At 43.1% G+C, this 20,364-nt stretch overlaps 2 protein-coding genes across 4 annotated transcripts in view; one reads left to right on the top strand and one right to left on the bottom strand.

The window, feature by feature from the left end:
• The window catches only part of ZC3H14 (zinc finger CCCH-type containing 14), a 46,683-nt gene extending 40,672 nt beyond the window's left edge, over positions 1-6,011 (top strand). For 2 of the 3 annotated variants that reach the window (XM_073610057.1, XM_073610054.1), the window contains exons 16-18: positions 1,195-1,280; positions 1,400-1,506; positions 5,693-6,011. In XM_073610057.1, coding sequence (XP_073466158.1) covers positions 1,195-1,280; positions 1,400-1,506; positions 5,693-5,702 — 203 coding nt within the window. In that variant the 3' untranslated portion in view covers positions 5,703-6,011. The remainder of the gene's footprint in view (positions 1-1,194; positions 1,281-1,399; positions 1,507-5,692) is intronic. The other variant, XM_073610056.1, reaches the window with a different exon arrangement.
• A 3,505-nt stretch (positions 6,012-9,516) lies between these two features.
• Positions 9,517-20,364, bottom strand: part of EML5 (EMAP like 5) — a 189,068-nt gene continuing 178,220 nt past the window's right edge. The window contains exons 40-43 of the mRNA XM_073608920.1: positions 18,774-18,877; positions 15,072-15,225; positions 14,418-14,518; positions 9,517-10,322 (exon numbers count right to left, since the gene is read on the bottom strand). Of these exons, the coding sequence (XP_073465021.1) occupies positions 10,286-10,322; positions 14,418-14,518; positions 15,072-15,225; positions 18,774-18,877 (396 nt within the window). The 3' untranslated portion in view covers positions 9,517-10,285. The remainder of the gene's footprint in view (positions 10,323-14,417; positions 14,519-15,071; positions 15,226-18,773; positions 18,878-20,364) is intronic.

Here is a 20,364-nt window from a genome sequence, read left to right as displayed (position 1 = left end):
GCACCGCTCTTTGCAATATTCAGGACCTGCCCACCTTGAAAGGAGAAAGAGGACCTGTTACATCATGTGACCGAACCTAAAACCCATAAAAAAAAAATGGAGGTGGGAAAGGGCAAGAAATGGTCTTTAAAGTGTTACTAAACCCAGGAGCCTGCAGTCACTATATCTGGTCTCCCACAGAACATGGAAATGTAATTATTTTAGTAAATATAAACTGCTAAATACCTTTTCCTCATCAGCAGTATATAGCAGTCTTGTGACTTCTATTAGTGTCTGGTTAGAGCTTGTAGGAGGAGTTTTCATTCTTTCCTGACTGTCCTATGAGGCTGCATGACCCCTGACCCTCTGTCTGGACAGTGCTGATTGGCCCTGTTCCTATCACATGCACCCTCCCAAGAAAAAAAAAAAAAACTCTTTAGCAGTACACACCAAACTGAGCATGTGCAGAGTGCCCCCAATGCTCTGTTCTACCAGTAAATGCATTTGGGACTATGGAAAAAGGGGAGGATCAGAGAAGATGGGATCAAACAGCCTTTTTATACAATGCAGAGGATTAACCCCTTAGGTTCCATAGTGAGTATAACAAGCATGCTTTACTGCATATACAGACTGATTTTACTGTTGTGGGTTTAGTAACACTTTAAGGAGACAGCGGGTTGATTTACTGTAACTGGAAAGCGCAAATTCTGGTGTAGCTGTATATGGTAGCCAATCAGCTTCTAACTTTTCCCCCCTTTCATTGGTTGAACTAGATGGACTTGTGTCTTTTTTACAACCAGACTATGTAACTTCAGCTTGCTTATTTAAGCTGTGATAAAAACCTGGAAGCTGATTGGTTTCTATGCAGAGCTACACCAGATTTTGCACTCTGCTGTTTTAGTAAATTAGCCCCACTGTCACTTTACCCATGCATGGCAAAGTGATGATATATTTCCCGCCTGCTCTCCTCCAATGATTAGATTTGTTCTGACACACTCCCTCCCCCTCCATGCACAGCCATTCACTGGGAAGTTCAATGTGCTGCTGTTTCTCCTCTCCTAGCTCTTTTGCACTAAAGGGGAAACAAGGTATTTTATAATGTTTTTTTACATCTATACACAAATGTTTTGCCTTTCATTTTAAACTGCATGGGTTGTTTTGCAAGGTGAGGTTTGCATATACTTTATTAACCGGTTGTTTTTCTTCGATCCCCAGAGCCGGCTGCCAAGAGCCACGTAAAGGTTCAGTGCCGTTACTTTCCTTCATGCAAAAACACAGAGTGCTCATTTTTTCACCCCAAGGTAAGAGTAGGAGTCCTAATGCTGGCTCAGGGGTCATGTGCTTTGGCTGTACCTGATCCAGTAATACAGCATGGCAGGAAAATCTCTTACCTGCACCATTGTCTCTCTCCATATTACAGCACTGCAGATTCAGCAGTCATTGTACGCGGGTAGACTGTGAATTTTACCATCCCACAACTGTGGTTCCTCCCCGACATGCCTTAACCTGGACACGTGCACAAGCCAGGTAAGGCTCTTATTCCCTCTCAAAAAAATAATAAATACATGTTTGTAAATATATGTAATATGTGGGATTTTATATTAAAAAAATGAATGTGTGTGTGAAATAAAAAAAAAAAAAAAAAAAATTGTATATATATATTCATTCGAGTATAAGCCGAGTTTTTCAGCACATTATTTTGTGCTGAAAGTGCCCCCCTCGGCTTATACTTGAGTCGAGCACTTTTCTGGTGCAAAGAATGACATTTTCCGAACCAACTCTGGGGCTTCCTAGCACCAAGTGGCCCCAAGATACGGGGCCCCAAAGCCAGTTCGGAAAATGTCATTCTCTGCTGCAGAAAAGTGCTTGACCTTTTCCGAACCGACTTTGGGGCCCCGTATCTTGGGGCCACTTGGTGCTAGGAACCCCAAATTTGGTGTGTAAACCCAGTGGAACTAACACTACAACATATCCATAGCTGGGGTTCCTAGCGCTAAGTGGCCCCGAGATACGGGGCCCCAAAGTCGGTTCAGAAAATGTCAAGCACTTTTCTGCAGCAGAGAATGACCTTTTCCGAACCGACTTTGGGGCCCCATATCTCGGGGCCACTTAGTGCTAGGAACCCCAGCTTTGGATAAGTGGCCCTGAGATATGGGGCCCCAAAGTCAGTTCGGAAAAAGTCATTCTCTGCTGCAGAAAAGTGCTCGACATTTTCCGAACCGACTTTGGGGCCCCGTATCTTGGGGCCACTTGGTTTTAGGAACTCCAGCTTTGGATATGTTGTAGTGCTAGTTCCACTGGGTTTGCATACCAAATTTGGGGTTCTTAGCACTAAGTGGCCCCAAGATACGGGCCCCGAATTCGGTCAACTGTGTCCATCTGCAGCAATGTCATTTTGGGACACTTTGGGTCCAGAGACCCCACATTTTGGCTGCAGCTAGGGGGGCATCTAGGAACCCTTAACTACCGAGTTTGAAGTTCGGGGGACCTATGGCTGCAAATGGGCACAGTGAGGCTGCAAATGGGCACAGTGAGGCTGCAAATGGGCATTGTTGACCCTCTTTTTCCACTTACAGTAGCTGCACATTTCACACCCTCGTCTTATACTCGGGTCACTAAGTTTTTCCCAGTTTATTTGTGGTAAAATTAGGTACCTCGGCTTATATTCGAGTATATACAGTATATTTTATATATTAAAATTTTATTTTAAGCTGACCTCCCAGCCTTCCCTTAGTGGTTATAAAGAAGGTGTGTTTTTTTAATGCACTCTAAAAATCCTTCTGCAGTTCCTAAACCCCCTCTAAATACCTGAGCCTGATTTCAATCCAGGAAGTCAGCAGAAGCTTTGTCCCTCATTGGACAGAGAGGCAGCAGCGGGATTCGTTATCGATCATAGCCAGTGAGGGGGGGGGGGGGGTGCAAAGCAGGAGCACACCCATCACGCTATGGGGGGGGGGGCGCTTGGCAGGGGGCCCGAAAAGAGGAGGATCGGGGCTACTCTGTGCAAAATCACTTCACAGAGCAGTTTAGTATAACATGTTTATTATTTTTAAAAGCACATAAATTGTACCTTTTTTACAATTACTTCAAGTGTTGCAGTGTTGTAGTCGCTCCTCTCCTGGACTGGAATGGCTTACTCTGATTTCACCGCACACTGTGAGCTTCTCACAATGTGCATTAGAAGCTGCAGCAAGTCAGAGCCCCGTCTCATTTCCTGGCTGGAGGATGACCAGCATCATCTAGTTCTTTTCTCAACAGCCTTAGGCTCCGTTCGCACATAGGCGTTTTTGAATCGCGCTGCAATGGCGCAAACCGTGTCGTTTAAAAGAAGTTTTGGAACTTTTTGGTTTTGCGCGATTGCAGAGCGATGTGTGGCACAACAATCTCATCGGAATTGCACTGCGTTTTATTTTTTTTTTAGGTGCCGTTGAAATGAATTCCACCTGAACACGCTGATATGTGATATGACATTTTAACAGCGCGTTTTGAAATTACGGACAGAATCGTTACAATTCCACCCGCGATCCAAAACGCCTGTGTGTGAATAGAGCCTAGCTGTGTTTCTGCCCCCCCCCCCCCTCCCCCCTTTTATTCATTGGATTTCACCTCTTTCCGTCATGGAGTTTGAGCGCCACACGTGGACATTACTTAGAGCGGTCTGTATACAATTACAATCAGCCTAGTAATAAGAATCCACCCAAGAAGGCCCACATGTTACCAACATCCCACTTTGAACAACAATGTGATTTTGTCTATATACCATATGCAATTTACTATTGGTGTTGTTTGCACCACATATTTTTAAATGAATAAATTTAGATATTTTTTTCTATTAATTTGTTCATTAGTCGCCTATAAAGTCCCTAGTATTTCCTTGGGGGGGGGGGGGGGTACTTCGTATATAATACCCTGTTTCCCCGAAAATAAGACCTAGCGTGATTGACGGTGATGGCTGCAATATAAGCCCTACCCCCCAAATAAGCCCTACCCTGTTTCCCCAAAAATAAGCCCTACCCTGAAAATAAGACCTACAAGGACTTTAACTAGGGCTTATTTGGGGGGTAGGGCTTATATTGCAGCCATCACCGACAATCACGCTAGGTCTTATTTTCGGGGAAACAGGGTAATAGCCTAGTAACGAGCACTCCTCCAGACCGACTTCCCCCTCAACTTCATATTTGCCTCTTTCCAATAGTCAGCTCACTGCTTGCATCAGGGCTATTGGGAGGAGTTTTGGGGCCGGGTATTGTGGTCTTTTCAGGAAGCGCCCTCCTGGTCTCTCCCACCAGGAGTGGTGGTCTTGGAGGTGTGTTTGGGGTCGTTATCATGTTGGAATACTGCCCTGCGGCCCAGTCTCTGAAGGGAGGGGATCATGCTCTGCTTCAGTATGTCACAGTACATGTTGGCATTCATAGTTCCCTCAATGATCTGTAGCCCCCCAGTGCCGGCAGCACTCATGCAGCCCCAGACCATGACACTCCCACCACCATGCTTGACTGTAGGCAAGACACACTTGTCTTTGTACTCCTCACCTGGTTGTCACCACACACGCTTGTCACCATCTGAACCAAATAAGTTTATCTTGGTCTCATCAGACCACAGCACATGGTTCCAGTAATCCATGTCCTTAGTCTGCTTGTGTTCAGAAAACGGTTTGCAGGCTTTCTTGTGCATCATCTTTAGAAGAGGCTTCCTTCTGGGACGACAGCCATGCAGACCAATTTGATGCAGTGTGTGGTGTATGGTCTGAGCACTGACAGGCTGACCCTCCACCCCTTCAACCTCTGCAGCAATGCTGGCAGCACTCATACGTCTATTTCCCAAAGACAACCTCTGGATATGACGCTGAGCACGTGACCTCAACTTCTTTGGTCGACCATGGGGAGGCCTGTTCTGAGTGGAACCTGTCCTGTTATACCGCTGTATGGTCTTGGCCACCGTGCTGCAGCTCAGTTTCAGGGTCTTGTCAATCTTCTTATAGCCTAGGGCAGTGATGGTGAACCTTGGCACCCCAGATGTTTTGGAACTACATTTCCAATGATGCTCAACTACACTGCAGAGTGCAGGAGAATCATGGGAAATGTAGTTCCAAAACATCTGGGGTGCCAAGGTTCACCATCACTGGCCTAGGCCATCTTTATGTAGAGCAACATTTCTTTTTTTTTTTTTTTTTTTTTTTTTTTCAGATCCTCAGAGTTCTTTGCCATGTTGAACTTCCAGTGACCAGTATGAGAGAGAGAGGAATATCAAATTTAACACACCTGCTCCCCATTCACACCTGAGACCTTGTAACACTAATGAGTCACATGACACCAGGGAGGGAAAATGGCTAATTGGGCCCAATTTGGACATTTTCACTTAGGGGTGTACTCACTTTTGTTGCCAGCGGTTTAGACATTAATGGCTGTGTGTTGAGTTATTTTGGGGGGACAGCAAATTTACACTGTTATACAAGCTGTACACTCACTACTTTACATTGTAGCAAAGTGTCATTTCTTCAGTGTTGTCACATGAAAAGATAGAAGAAAATATTTACAAAAATGTGAGGGGTGTACTTACTTTTGTTATATATCTAATTTATTCATTCTCCCTCTCTCCAATACTTTTTTGTAACATAGTGTGTGTTTGTGCATATATATAATATATCTCACTTTGATCTATTGGTGTAAGCACAGTGCCATCTAATGCTGTGAATTTCTGCCTTGTTTTTCAGCAGTGATTGATGTTACCGGACTATTGGACCCTCCCCTCCCCCCCATCATCCTGGAAGCTGTGACATTGCCCTCTGTCCCTCCACCAGCAAAACCACCCTGAACTGCGATGGTCAAATTTTTCCCTTTTTTATGTATTTTAGACTTTTTTTTAATTTATATTTGAGAAAGCAAAGACTCCGCTTTGTTACCTGTGAAGGTTTTGGGGTGTAATTTGCTTTTATAAACTGTTTTGTGTACATGGATCACCTTGGCACATTTTAGTTGTTTTGCAAGAAGCCGTGCTTTTGGTTTTTGCACAAATATATTTTTCATTTCTAAGTCTGCTTTTGTACAGTTCTTCCTGTGTCTCCCGCAGGGAAGTTCTCTTGTTTGCAGGGTGTTGGCCTGAAGCTGCCGGTGTGGCATTGGGGGGGGGGAATAGGAGAATGACAGCTGCAGTCTCCATGGCTGCTCTCGGGTGATGCAGATTGTTCTTATGACGCTTTGATAAATGAGGTGGATGAAAATATTAAATCATGCATTCCATCAAAGTTAAAAATCTCACTGCACCATATGGGGGGGGGTCTTCTAACAGCAACAATCTGCAGTGCCCCCCCCACCTCTGATGCAAGTGTCTCATTTGATTGGAGCGGCACCGCGCAATGAGGTGCAGGGCGGTGTGGCAAAGTACTTAAAGTGGTGTTCCGGCCGAAATTATACTTTTTTAAATAAAAATACCCCTATAATACACAAGCTTAATGTATTCTAGTAAAGTTAGTCTGTAAACTAAGGTCTGTTTTGTTAGTTTATAGCAGTAGTTTGCTATTTTATAAACTTACAGCAGGCCGTGGCCATCTTAAGTGTGGGCATCTGAAGCCAGACTGTATTTCTTCCTGGATCTCATCCTTGCAGATCTCGCACATGCTCAGTGCAGCACAAGCAGTGTAATAGGTTTCAGGTCAGGTTTCCATAGCAACCGCAGTGTCGGAGGAAGTTGCCGCTCCTTCCCAGAAGGCATTGCAAACAGGAAATGATGCGATGGGCCACGGCCAGGGAGGAGGAAGTGAAAAATGAATACAGCAGATATACAGTAGGATGGTGAGAATTTTTTTTTTTTTTTAAATATCCAATTCGTTTACAGTGCACAGTTTAGTGAGGGATGCTGAAGAGTTGTAAAAGTGGGTGGAACTCCACTTTAACACTCATCTTTGGGATGCTCTCGCTCTCTCTTTTTTATTTGTTTATTTTTTTTAACCAAGACTTCTGTTTGCCAACCACAAACCAAACCAGTATAAAGTTTATCAAAATCATATTCATTTGCCTGAAATCACAGCAAAAAAGAAGCTGCGATGTCATAGATTTCCACTCGCTGTAACCTGGTCTGGCTGCTGGGAGGGATCATTGAGTTGCATCCCAAGGATCCTCGGTGGGCCCTGGTGAACTACAAATCCCAGGATGCATCTGTAACAGTGGGTAGCGCAGCATAAGGCCTACCAGTCTTCTGCCACATGTGTGTGTAAGGCCAGTGGGAGGCAGGTGAAGTGGAACTTCTCTCTCAATCAACATTTTATTTTTTTTAACCTTCATGCTGCTAACATTAGTGAATAGGAAAAAATATCAAATTTATTGTTTTAGGCTGGGTTCACAGAGGTGCGGTGCGAAGATAAAAATGATTCATTCAGCGGTTCCTCTCCATTGTAGCTGTGGATCAGGGAGAGGGGGGAGGTGTAGGAGGAGGGGAGAAAACATCTGCGAATCAGATGCGTTCTCATTGAAGATTATGTGTCTGCAATTCGCACCGCACTTCCTAGAAAACGCACACTTTTTTTTGTGCAACGCGGATGCAACGCACATATGTGACCCAGACCCATTGAAAACATTTTCAAATGTTCTTCAAATTGGATGCGGTGTAAGCCACATCCAATTTGCATATGTGTGAACCCAGCCTTAAACTTTTTTTTTTTCTTTCCCTGCAAAGCAGGGAATAAAATTAATTACTTCCCCTAGTATAAGCACCTCCCCCACAGTACACCAAAACACTAACCCTTTTAATGCCCTAAATGTTTAACCTCCTTCCATGCCAGTGGCATTAGTACAGCGACAGTGCATATTTTCTGATCAGTGCTAAAAATACTTTGTACTGTACTAATGACACTGGCAGGGGTTAAACATCAGGGGGGCGATCGAAAAGAGGTTAACTATGTGCCTAATCGGTGTGTGTACTGTGGAATGTGCTTTTACTAGGGGAAGAGATGGATTTTATTTTACGTTTACGGAACACAAGCCATACCTCCCCCCCATACACACACGTGTGTAATAAAAAAAAATATATGTATATACACACAAACATTTTATTATATATATATATATATATTTATTAATTAATATTATAAAATGTGTATATAATTTATTTAGAGCTGCACGGTTCTAACCAAAATGAGAATCACATTTTTTTTGCTTAGAATAAAAAGATCACGATTCTCGCGATGTAAAATCTTTCACATTATACAAAAAAAAAATGGGCTAACTTTCCTGGTTAGTTTTTTTTTTAAATTCATTAAAGTCAATTTTTTTCCCCAAAAATTGCATTTGAAAGACCACTGCGCAAATACAGTGTGACATAAAATATTGCAACAACTGCCATTTTATTCTTTAGGGTCTCTACTAAAAAAAAAAAATATGTTTGGGGGTTCTAAATAATTTTCTAGCAAAAAAAAAAAAAAAAAAAAAAAAAAAAGATTTTAACTTGAAACCAACAAATGTCAGAAAAAGGTTTAGTGGTTAAACTTTCTTCATTCACACATGAAGTCTATTCCATTGACAAATTGTTACAATGTTTAGATTTCGTTCCACTGCTAAAGAATGTTGTGATTCTTGGCAGACTGCCCGTTTTTATTTTTCTTTCTTTTGATGGCTTCAGAAGATCGGAGAGAATTCTTTGCATAGACAGAATCGTGAAACACTCTTGTCAAGATCGCAACGGGGAAAAAATTGCGATAACAATTTTTGACGATTAAGCGCGCAGCTCTCTCTCTCTCTCATATATCTATATCTCTATCTATCTTACACACATACACTGTAGTAGCATTGACCACTTGGCTGATGCTGCTGGAAATCAGTAAAGTATGGTTAGGCCCCTTTCACACTGTTCTGATCAGGTCTACCTGACAGTTTTTCAGGTGGTCCATTCACCACTATGACTTATGATGCAACTTTGGACATCAAAGTCACATGACAAGTCGTTCCCCATGTTTTCCAATGATAACCATTAATTTGTGCGACTTAAAAAGTTGCAGCCACTTCAAAGTAGTTCCTGCACCACTTTGGTCTGACTTTCATGCAACTTTGGAGGGTTAACATTAAAGTATATGGTCCTCAAGTTGCATCAAAGTCCTACCTGAATGTTGTAAAATGCAAAAATTGTCCATTATCGTTGGTCAAAGCCGTATCCAAGTTACACTTCAGAGTCGGCACAACTTTGCAGTCATACAAGTGTGAAAGGAGCCTTACTGCCGTCTGTTGCCCCAGTAATGAGATTTATCCCCTCAATATTTCCTGATCGTCAATGGTCCCCGAGGATCGAAAGTGAAGGTAATCCAAAATTTTGAGTTGCAACCAGAACAGGAATAGAGGAGAAATCTTTGGAGACACTAGTTCCAACAACCAGTTTAAAGAAGGGAATTTCTCTTGCATTTGAAAGATGTCCTCTCACTTCCTGTTGAGTTGAAAGAACAGGAAGTGAAAGGAGATCGCCATAATGAGTCACAGCTGGCAAGAAAAACTGACATATATATGTTTTGGCTTCTGAAACACAAAAAAAAAAAAGTACAAGGTGACAAGGAAATATCTTGTAAGAAATTATATTTATGTCTCAGGAATAAATGCACGCATAGTCCCTCTAATAACCCCAATATGAGTTACAGGCCCCTTCTAGCAGCGAAGAGGTTAAATACACAGCTCAACAGACTGAATAAACGTCTTCATAAAGAAACAAGCAGCACATACAATATGGCAACCTCAGCGTGGAAGGGACCGAACAAGGCAAAAAAAAAAAAAAAAGACAGGAGATGTCAGACTTTGGGAGTGTAGGGAAGGCACTCGCTTAAAGTGAGCCGCATCCCGGGGCTGGCACAGCTAATGGAGCGAGTCGGTCATCCCCCCCTGGTGGTACGGCCCGGCTCATCCGTGCCAGTGTCAGCACCGCCTTCCTCCTTGCGACATGGACCTCAGAGATGCTGGTATTTTTATTTTATTTTTTTTTTTTACAACTTCTCCACATCTGTCCAGCTGGTAGTCGGACTCGTCGTCCCCCTTTTTTACTGGTACACTGAGATCATAACAACGCAGAGGGTAGGAGGTGCCCGCTTAACATTCCAGCAATTCAATCTTAGAGCCAGACGGGCCCCCGTGGCTGTAATGCATGCTTTTTCTCTGCAACAACGTGGCTCCTGTCACGCATCTTGTCTCTGTCCGCTTCATGCCATCTTGCCTCCTAGATCTCTTCAGGGCGGCTGCTCTGCAGATCCACAGCCGCTCGGCTACCCAGCAGGCTTAGAGAGAGGAACGGCTCTCCTACACTCTGGGTGGGCAATTGCGCAGGCGCTCTGTTGTCTTCAGTGCGGCATGTGGACACATTTCCATACAAATAAGCTGAAACAAAGAAAAGACAGTTTTGTTAGGAAAAAAAAAATATTGTGCGTCTGAACCTGCGAATCTTAATAGACAGAACTCTAAAGTCATAAGAGGGACGTGCTCTTTTTTTTTCGTTAAAGCGGAGTTTCAGCCAAAAGTGGAACCTCCGCTTATATGCTCGCTCCCTCTCTCTGGTGTCACATTTTGGCACCTTTCAAGGGAGCAGGGGACCCGTTTTTGACAGGCTCCCTTCCCCACTTCCAGGAGACAGACCGCAGCCTCATTTAATAGAACAGGGATATGCAATTAGCGGACCTCCAGCTGTTGCAAAACTACAAGTCCCATCATGCCTCTGCCCCTGGGAGTCATGATTGTGGCTGTCAGAATCTTGCTATGCCTCATGGGACTTGTAGTTTTACAACAGCTGCAGGTCCGCTAATTGCATATCCCTGTCCTAGAAGTATAGCGCCCAACTCCCCCCCCCCCTCCTTCCCCTGTCGTCGGGCCAATTAGAAAGAAAGCGCAGCATGCTACCCGCACGCGCAGTAGGGAACCAGCGGTGAAGCTGAAAGACTTCACTGCCTGGTTCCCTCACCAGGAATGGCGGCGGCAGCACCCGGGAGTCGAACTGATGACCGGCTGGGGTGCCGACACCGTGGGCTCCCTGGACAGGTATGTGCATTAATATTAAAAGCCAGCAGCTACAGTACTTGTAGCTGCTGACTTAATTTTTTTTTTTTTTCACCCAGGCTGGAGCTCCTCTTAACTGCTTCCCTACCGGCCACAGTATAGGGAAGAAGTTATGCCGGGATCAGGGTTGAGGCTACAACCATGATCCCAGTATCATTTTTTTTTTTTTTTTAAAGCCGGCTATTCCCTTTTAAGTAAAAGTAATGCGAGCGGCTGGGCAACCGATGGAATAATTTTACAGGTGGCTGTCGTTGCAATATTTTATGTCGCATTGTACTTGCGCAGCGGTCTTTCAAACACAATTTTTTGGGGAATAAATGTACTTTAATGAATTAAAAAAAAAAATAGTTACCCCAATTTTTTTTTGTATAATGTGAAAGCTGATGTTACACCAAGTAAATAGATACCTTACATGTCTTACTTTTAAAATGCGCACACTCGTGGAATGGCGACAAACTGCGGTACTTAGAAATATAGCTCTCACTCTAACGTTCCTGGTGATGCTTCACTGTGTGTGGTGCAAACACTGTTTACATATGTGGGCATGATCTACGTGTGCGTTCACTACTGCCCATATGTTTTTTTTTACACTATCCCTTTTAAAAAAAAAAAATGTTCTTGATCACTTTTTATTGCTATCACATGTATGCCTTGCGATAACAGTACAGCATGACAGGTCCTCTTTATGAAGAGCTCTGGGGTCCGAAAGACCTGAAATCTCTCCTCTACCCTTTAAAAGCAAAAGATCCAAAAAAAATAATTTTTTTTTTTTTTTAATTCTTAAAGCAAAAGATAATCATGTTGATATGGCCCGAGAACTGGAAGTGACGTCCACGTTGCTCCGGTCCTCCAAGGGCATAGAGATGAGCGGGGGCCATCTAGCCATCGCTATGGAAAATCCCTGCCCAACGCCGGATGGTTCCCAGGCTCACGGATCGGGAAGTGGCGGGTGGGAGGCACCTCTCCCGCCGCTTCCAAAAGTGATCTTGCAGCGAATCTGCCGCTGGGATCACTTTTATCAGAAAGCTGGCCACCTAGCTGCATCCATAATCACGGTATTTAATGTCAAATGTATATTTACAGTTAGGCGGTCAGCAAAATAAAAGTTAAAGTACCGTAGTTTGTCGCCATTCCATTATCGTGCGCAATTTTACAGCATGACATGTTTGGTATCCATTTACTCCGTGTAACATCATCCTTTATAATTTACAAAAAAAAAAAATGGTATTCTATTGTGTTGACTAAAATTAATTAACATGTATTTTTTTTCCAAAATTGCATTTGAAAACCTGCTGAGCAAATACCGTGTGACATAACAAATGCAACACCCATCATTTTTATTCTCTAGGACATATATATACCCTGTTTCCCCGAAAATAAGACCTAGCGTGATTGACGGTGATGGCTGCAATATATGTCCTACCCCCCAAATAAGCCCTAGTTAAAGTCCTTGTAGGGCTTATTTTCTGGGAAACAGGGTGTATATATATATATATATATATATATATATATATATATATATATATATATATATATATAAATAAAATAAATAAATTAATGTTTGGGGTTCTAAGTAAATTTTCTAGCAAAACAAAAGATACATTTTACATGTAGTAGAGAAGTGTCAGAATAGGCCTGGGAAGCAAGTGGTTAAGCACCACCTACCTGTTATGTTGTCATGGATTCTGATTCTCACCTGCAGAGCGGATCCAGAGTTGTCCTGCTGCGATCCCATGAGTAGGTGCAGCAGCCCAGATCCTGCACTGCTACCTGCTTTGGAAGCCAGCTGCCTCTTCTGGGTCCAGATATCTGCTGGCCTCCGATGATGACTGCAGCGAGTCCCCTGTTCCTTCAGCCTCCTGGGATATGTAACTTGAAATCTCAGAGGGCTGAGGCAGCAGTGACATTTCATTCTCACTTAGGAAGGATTGGCTGCTAGGGGTGGGAGCCAGGCAGTGCCATCTTAATAGCAGCATGGGCCCCTGGGCAAAGTAATGCACTCTGGGGCCCCAATCAGGGAGATGGTGGCCTGTAGCACGCTGCAGCAAAAAAGGTGGGCGTGGCTAAATTATGCTACATATTGGGCATAACTCTTCGGTCCGATTAGAAACAGCAAATAAACACATCCAGGGAATTATCCTAAATTCAATTCACCCCCTGTACACACTGACTCGTTTCTTCCCTATATTATTATTTTTTTTTTAATCAGTTTAACTATGTTTTACAATTTTTTTACACAATGAAAAGCAGCATAAGAAGAAAAAATATTATAAAAAATGGGAAGACAGATAATGCAATCTACACTATAGAAAACAAAAGTGTGGACACCTAACCATCACCTATGATCTTGTTGGATATCCAATTCCAAAACCATGGACCATTAATATGGAGTATCCTCCTTCCTTTGCGGCTATAACAGCCTTTTTTTTTTCTTTTTTATTATAATCAAAGTTCAAATTTTGAAGCAATACAAAAAAAGAAAGGAAGTATACAGTAGTAAGTGCAAGATACTGGTATTGTACATCAATTCGCTTAAGTACAAAATTTCAAGAAGTCCAATTACAGGTGGAGAGCCAAGAGGTAGGCCAAACCCAACATATACATAGGTTCGTGTGCCATCAGAGTTGTACAGGGGTTCAGGAAAGCAAGCACCAATGTGTGAAATGTTGGGCAACCAGTGTATAAGGAGAAGCAAAGTAAGTCTAGTACAATCCAGTAGACTTGTATATAAAAATAAATATACACAGAGAAGAAAAAAAAAACAAACTATTGAGTCCAAGCCTGTGGGGGGGATTTCAGGAATTTCGATCCAGGTGAATACAACAAATGGGCCCACTCTACATAGTACGTAAATAAGTACTTAGGCATCTGATATCTCCTGTAAGAGAGAGGAGCGGAGCCTCGCGCATGGGCAGTAGGGTTCCCGGCGTGAAGCCGTAAGCCTTCACTGCCGGGTTCCCTTACGCGCAATGGAGGCGGCAAGCACCCAACAGCTGATGGAAACATCAGCTGCCGTGCCGACATCACTGGACTCCAGGACAGGTAAGTGTCCGATTATTAAAAGTCAGCAGCTGCAGTATATGCAGCTGCTGTCTTCATTTATGCAGCGGTAGGCGGACTTCCGCTTTAACAGAAGATTGGAAGAGCATAATTGTCTAAAAAGTCTTTGTATGCTCTAGTGTTACGAGTACTCTTGAGTCACCCAAACTCAATCATTTGGAGGGCGGGTCCATATAAGTTTGGTCATATAGTGTAGATTTGATGGTCTGGTGTCCACAGACTGTACAGTAAAGTAAAACTGTGCATGAACAATGATGAGTTATATTACAGATATATAAAGCCAGGTCATCATCTGAGCATTCTCCATTAACAACAAGGACATGTTACCACCAAGTGTTGTTTCTGTCAGTACACCAATCTTACCTGCAGTCGTCTCCTCCTGCACTAACCACGTAGCGGTCACCGCTGGTGAATCGGATGTTGGTCACATGGGCGGAGTGCCCCAGGAAACGCTTATGTTTTGCCTGTGAAAAAAGAGGTGATGGCATGAGCTCTCTCACTTTACAGGTTGTTTGGATGTAGTTCAATTGCATGGAATTAGGTCGGCTACAGATGGACAGGTACACCACTGATAAGCATCTGACCATGTTCAGAGGAGCTCCATAAAACTATGGGGCTGATTTATTAAAGACAAATCCACTCTGCTCTACAACTGCACTGAAAGTGCACTTTGAAGTGCAGTCACTGTAGATCTGAGGGGAAGATCTGAAATGAGGGGAAGCTCTGCTGATTTTATCATCCAATCATGTGCAAGCTAAAATGCTGTTTTTTTTTTCCCCTTGCATGTCCCCCTCAGATCTACAGCGAGTGCACTTGTAGTACAAAGTGGATTTGCCTTTAGTAAATAACCCCCATAGTAAATTTTTCCCCCAACTCGTCCAGCGGCAGCACCGGCTTGTGAGTAATCCCCCCCCCCCCCCTTTCTCGATATAATGGAAAACACCATTGGACAGTCACACACATTATCAGTTTTATAACCCCCACCAAAAGCATGTCAACTACAAAAGCCATACTTACAAACTTTTCTGGACAGGGGAAGTCAAATAACTTGACCATTCCAAAGTCATCGCCCGTAACCAGGCTGATCCCTGAGTGAGAGACGCATGCGCACGTCACGTCCGACTTATCGTTGTGTCTGGACCAGATTCCTAGTACTTCATCACCCAGGACGCTGCAAGATACGGATAGTTCTTCCTAGTGATGAAAACAGTTTATACAAAGCAGGCCTACTGAACAATTGCTAGTCTATTGAGAGAAACAGGAGGATTTAGAAAACAGGGTAAGACATCCAGGCCGTCTCTATGGACTAAGAGGTCCCTAGCGCAACCCATCAATCTCTTAGGGCAAATGGGGTGGTCTTTACCCCAACTCCGGGGGGGGAGGGGCGCTTCTACTTGCAGCGGTGTCCCCAAACCTCAGGGGACCCCACTATGATTCAGCTTCGTGACCTAGACTCCATTGGACATCACCTAAGTGGTGTAAGACCTTTTTTGGAAAGGTTTGGGACAGGACTGGTGGTGGCACCGTCTTCCTTAGGCAGGTCATACATTGCTCTATTCCCCACACTGTCGGTGTTGATGGGGGAATCCCCCCTGCAGTGCTATTGTATTCTGCTGGTGGGGAGCCTTCCCCACTGACAAAGTACAGTGACTAGGCAAAAAAAAAAAAACAGATTGGTTGATTGATGGATTGATGGATTGATTTCACTACACCCAGCCAGCCCATAGATGAAACGAAATTTGGCTAGTGACAGCTAAACCGGCCAAATTTCAATCTGTCTATGGCCGGCTTTAGAGACAATGCACGATACCTTCCCTTTTCCCAACAGCAGTCTCCACTCCAAAGGGTGAGGTCTGTGCACCTTGGTGCTCCTCGATTCCTGCCTATCTGGAAGAAACCATTGCTGGATGGCTCAGTGCTGCTGTGGTTTGTTAGCAGACTGTACACACTGGAAACCTGCTGGGGATACCCCCTTGTTGGGGATAGAGTACATCCAAAGACCGTTATGGGACTTGATAACCACAGGACATAGATCTTCCAGTGGATGTCCCCCAGAGAAGGGGAAAGAGGCCACCCTCATTCATCCTAAGAGACTGATGGGTCTTCTTGGTCCATAGTGACCATCTGGACAGCTCACCCCAGCTGTATCTGAATTCCTGTGTTCCTCGATAAGCTCAAGGTTTTATGGTAAGTTTTTTTTTTTTTTTCTGAAACTATTGCTGCAGAGAATCCTGGAGCACCCACTATGCAAACTTTGGCTTCAGTACCCAGGATAGTGCCTCTGGGCATGAAATAATTAGGAAGCAACTTTGGTCCTTAAAAAAAAATGGCAGAGTATTCCAGTAGATAAGTGACTGAGAAAATAGTGTCTAGTATAATACAATGAATGTTGATGGGCTTCTGGCTTATCTTGTGGGTACTACGTCAGTGTTGCTCCCTACCAGGACCAGGGCAAGGGCCTGGACAAGGTTTGGGTGGGAGGGGCAGCTGCCCTGGGCACAATGGTTTACTGTAGGGATGGGGGCGCTTTCCTTCTGTTACAAGGCTGACAGGAGTAGTGACAACGGCATCACTACTCCTGTCAGCCCAGCGCTGGGAGCAATGAAGAGAGAGCCGGAACGTGTTGGGGGCTGTGTTCTCGCTCCCTTGCCTCCTTCCTGTTCACAGACACTCACAGTAGCTGCACTAGCAGGAAGGAGGAGGGGAGTGAGAGAGCACAGCCTGCACCGCCGACTGGAGAAGTGTCCTGGAGAGAGCAGGATAAAGCCATCAACACAAGCATGTGTCCAGTGTTAAAACTGAGCTCCACAGCAATTTTGACAAGCGAGAGACTGCCAAGGGTGGGATCCCCTAAGCTTGCACATCATAAATAATGTGGGGGATGCAGTTTGGCATCTTCGCCCTGGGCACTGGATGACGTTGTCCCGGCACTGCTCCTGCTCACTAGACATGTGCACTGACAAAAAATTTGTTTGTTTTTGTTTCATTCATTTTTTTGCTTTTTTCGGAAATTCAAAAATCCGAATCTTCGAATTCGGAATTTTAAAATTTTCGAATTCCGAATTTTTGGAATTCAAAAATTCGGAAATGTGAAAATCCGAAAATCAAAATTTGAAATAATAACAAACTAATAATAACTAACTATTAAATTATAGGTATTGGAATTTCCTTTCAAATTTGCCTGTTTGTGATTGCAAAGAGTACAAATTTATCTGAAGTAATGAATTATCCAAAGTTACAAATTATCCGAACAAATAAACAAATGGAATGGAACAAATTATTAAATAAATAATAATAATAAAAATGTTTTATTATTATTGTTATTATTATTAGATCGTTACATTCCATTCTTTTAGATACGACATTCGTTATTTCAGATAATTCGTAACTTCGGATAAATTTGTACTCGTTACGTTCACTAACAGCCAAATTTGAAAGGAAATTCCAATACCTATAATTTAATATTTATTATTAGTTAGTTATTATTTCGAATTTTACTGATTTTCTTTCTTTTTAAGATTTTTGGATTTTCACATTTCTGAATTTCCGAATTTTTGAATTTCGAAAAAATTCAAAATTCGTAATTTGAAAAGTCGGTAATTTGGAATTTGAAAATTCGGAATTCGAATATTTCAGATTTTTGGGTTTTTGAATTTTCAGATTTTCATTCTTTTGAATGTTCAGATTTTCATTTGAATTCTCGAAATTTCAAATTTTTGGAAAATTGAAAATTCGAAAAATTTGGAAATTCAGAGATTTCGGAATTAACGAATTTGTCAAAATTCGTTAAAAAAACGAATTCGGAACTAAACGAATTGCACATGTCTACTGCTCACCATTTCTCACATCTCCTGCTGCAATACCCCTTCTGCTACATTCTGTTTAATAGGGAAGATAGAAGAAACTAGAGGATGCTGAAGAGTTACACCACACAACACTGTGGGATCTGTTTTTGGTGGACGACCCTTCTAAGGTATTTCATTACAAAACTCATATTTTAGGAGGCTCCTATACAGTTCAAACAACTTGGGGGGGAAGATATTGATGGGGCCCCTCTTGGGGACAACTTGGAGAAAATGAAACAGAGGTGACACCCACAGATATTTGTCACATTTACCTATATTTGTAATTCAACCAATCAGTTGCCCGGGGTGGGACATTTCCTTTTTCTATGCCACCAAGCAATTTAAAATCAACCTTGTCGGCAGGCTGTTAAAAGTAAGTGTTAACCCAATCGCTAAATTTTCATATAAGCTTTACAATGTTACTGTCATTTTCTATATTTTGAATTTTGCAGCTTTCGTTAAATGACCCCCGGTGAACCTGCCATGAAGGCCCTTGTTCAGGCACTTCTTGTAACAAGGCGACAACGCTCAGTCCATGTCTCTCAACTGTGGTCCAGTGTTGTCACCCTGTCACAGGGGCTTCCAATGGAGACCAAGTTTGTTTGATCACACATCACACAGTTGTCACCATCAGGAAACCCATTCTGAGAAATTCCATGCAGCCATTGCTGGAAACCATGTAGACAGGAGGTGGCTACAGAAGATCAGCAGAGCTGAGATGCAGCAAAGGATGTCAATTAGGATCTTCGTTAAAAAAAAACATTCTGATTGTTTATGATACACAGTCTACAGAGCCAACTAAATGTCACCCAGGTGGGATTTACACCTACTTTAAATGGAACACAGTGCATTCACACTCTCTTAATTTACTCACCTGGTCCAGGTAGCCCAGGTGATGCGGTCAATCACAGCTTGTTCCGAGAGGAGTTTTCCTGAAGGCACTTCATAGACCAGCCTCTTGTAACACCCGGTGGAGACCTGCACAGGATGCAGCATTACACAAGTTCCACACCCTACAAAATCTTGTGGAAAACCTTCGCAGAAGAGTCGAGGCTCAAACGGGGCAACTCCCACATTATTGGCCATGGTTTCCGAATAAGATGTCCTACAGCAGGGGTCTCAAACTGGCGGCCCCCCAGCTGTTGCGAAACTACAAGTCCCATCATGCCTGTGGGAGTCATGCTTGTAACTGTCAGCCTTGCAATGCCTCATGAGACTTGTAGTTTCGCAACAGCTGGAGGGCCGCCAGTTTGAGACCTCCTGTCCTACAGGCTCATGAAGGTGCACTAACCTTAGGCCATATAGTGTACATACTTAACCACTTAAGGACTGGAAAGATTTACACCCCCCCCCCAATGACCAGGCCATTTTTTGCGATACGGCAATGCGTCACTTTAACGGACAATTGCGGGGTCGTGCAACGTTACATGAGGTGAGGTTGAAAAAAGACACAAGTTCATCAAGTCCAACCTATACCCAAAAAAAATGTATGTCCTTTTTTTTCCCACAAATAGAGCTTTCTTTTGGTGGTATTTGAACCCCTTCTGCGGCTTTTATTTTTTGCGCTATAAACAAAAAAGGACCGACAATTTTGAAAAAAAAATATATTTTTAAATTTTTGCTATAATAAATATCCCCCCCAAAAAATTTAAAAAAACAAAAGCTTCATTAGTTTAGGCTAATATGTATTCTTCTACTTTTTTTGGTAAAAAAATAAAAAATAAGCGTATATTGATTGGTTTGCGCAAAGGTTATAGCATCTACAAAATAGGGAAAAAATGTATGGCATTTTTATTATTATAATAGCCACTGATTACTGTATAAATGACACTCACAGGGGAGGGGTTAACACTAGGGGGGCAATCAAGGGGTTAAATATGTTCCCTAGGGAGGTGTTTCTAACTGTGGGGGGAGGAGACTGACTGGGAGTAGAGAGAGATCGCTGTTCCTGATCACTAGGAGGAGACGATCTCTCTCTACTCCCCTGTCAGAATGGGGATCTGCTTTATTTACATTGGCAGATCCCTGTTCTGCCTCTCTGAGAAGCGATCGCGAGTGGCAAGCGGACATCGCGGCCGCCAGACCCGCGCATCGGCTCCCCCACATTGGCGCGCCCACAGTGACTCGTGCACGAAACGACGTACAGGTACGTCGTTTCGCGCAATAGGGCCGCCCTGGCGCAGTATATATGCGGTGGGCGGTCCTTACGTGGTTAATATTCACTATGGTTGACCTATGACCTAATATTCACTATGGTTCACTATGGTCAGCAATTTTTGCTATTTTTGTTGCTATTCAGCACTGCGCTAGTTTAACTGGCAATTGCGCGGCCATGCAACACTGTACCCATATGATATAATTATTTTTCACACAAAGAGATCTTTCTTTTGGTGGTATTTGATCACCACTGGGTTTTTTTTGTTTTTTATTATATAAACAAAAAAAGACCACTTTTTTTTTAAATG

The sequence above is a fragment of the Aquarana catesbeiana genome, linkage group LG13 (assembly GCF_042186555.1).
Source record: "Aquarana catesbeiana isolate 2022-GZ linkage group LG13, ASM4218655v1, whole genome shotgun sequence".
Taxonomy (NCBI): domain Eukaryota; kingdom Metazoa; phylum Chordata; class Amphibia; order Anura; family Ranidae; genus Aquarana; species Aquarana catesbeiana.
Note: the sequence above shows the minus strand (reverse complement) of the source record. Positions and strands in the feature narration are given on the sequence as shown.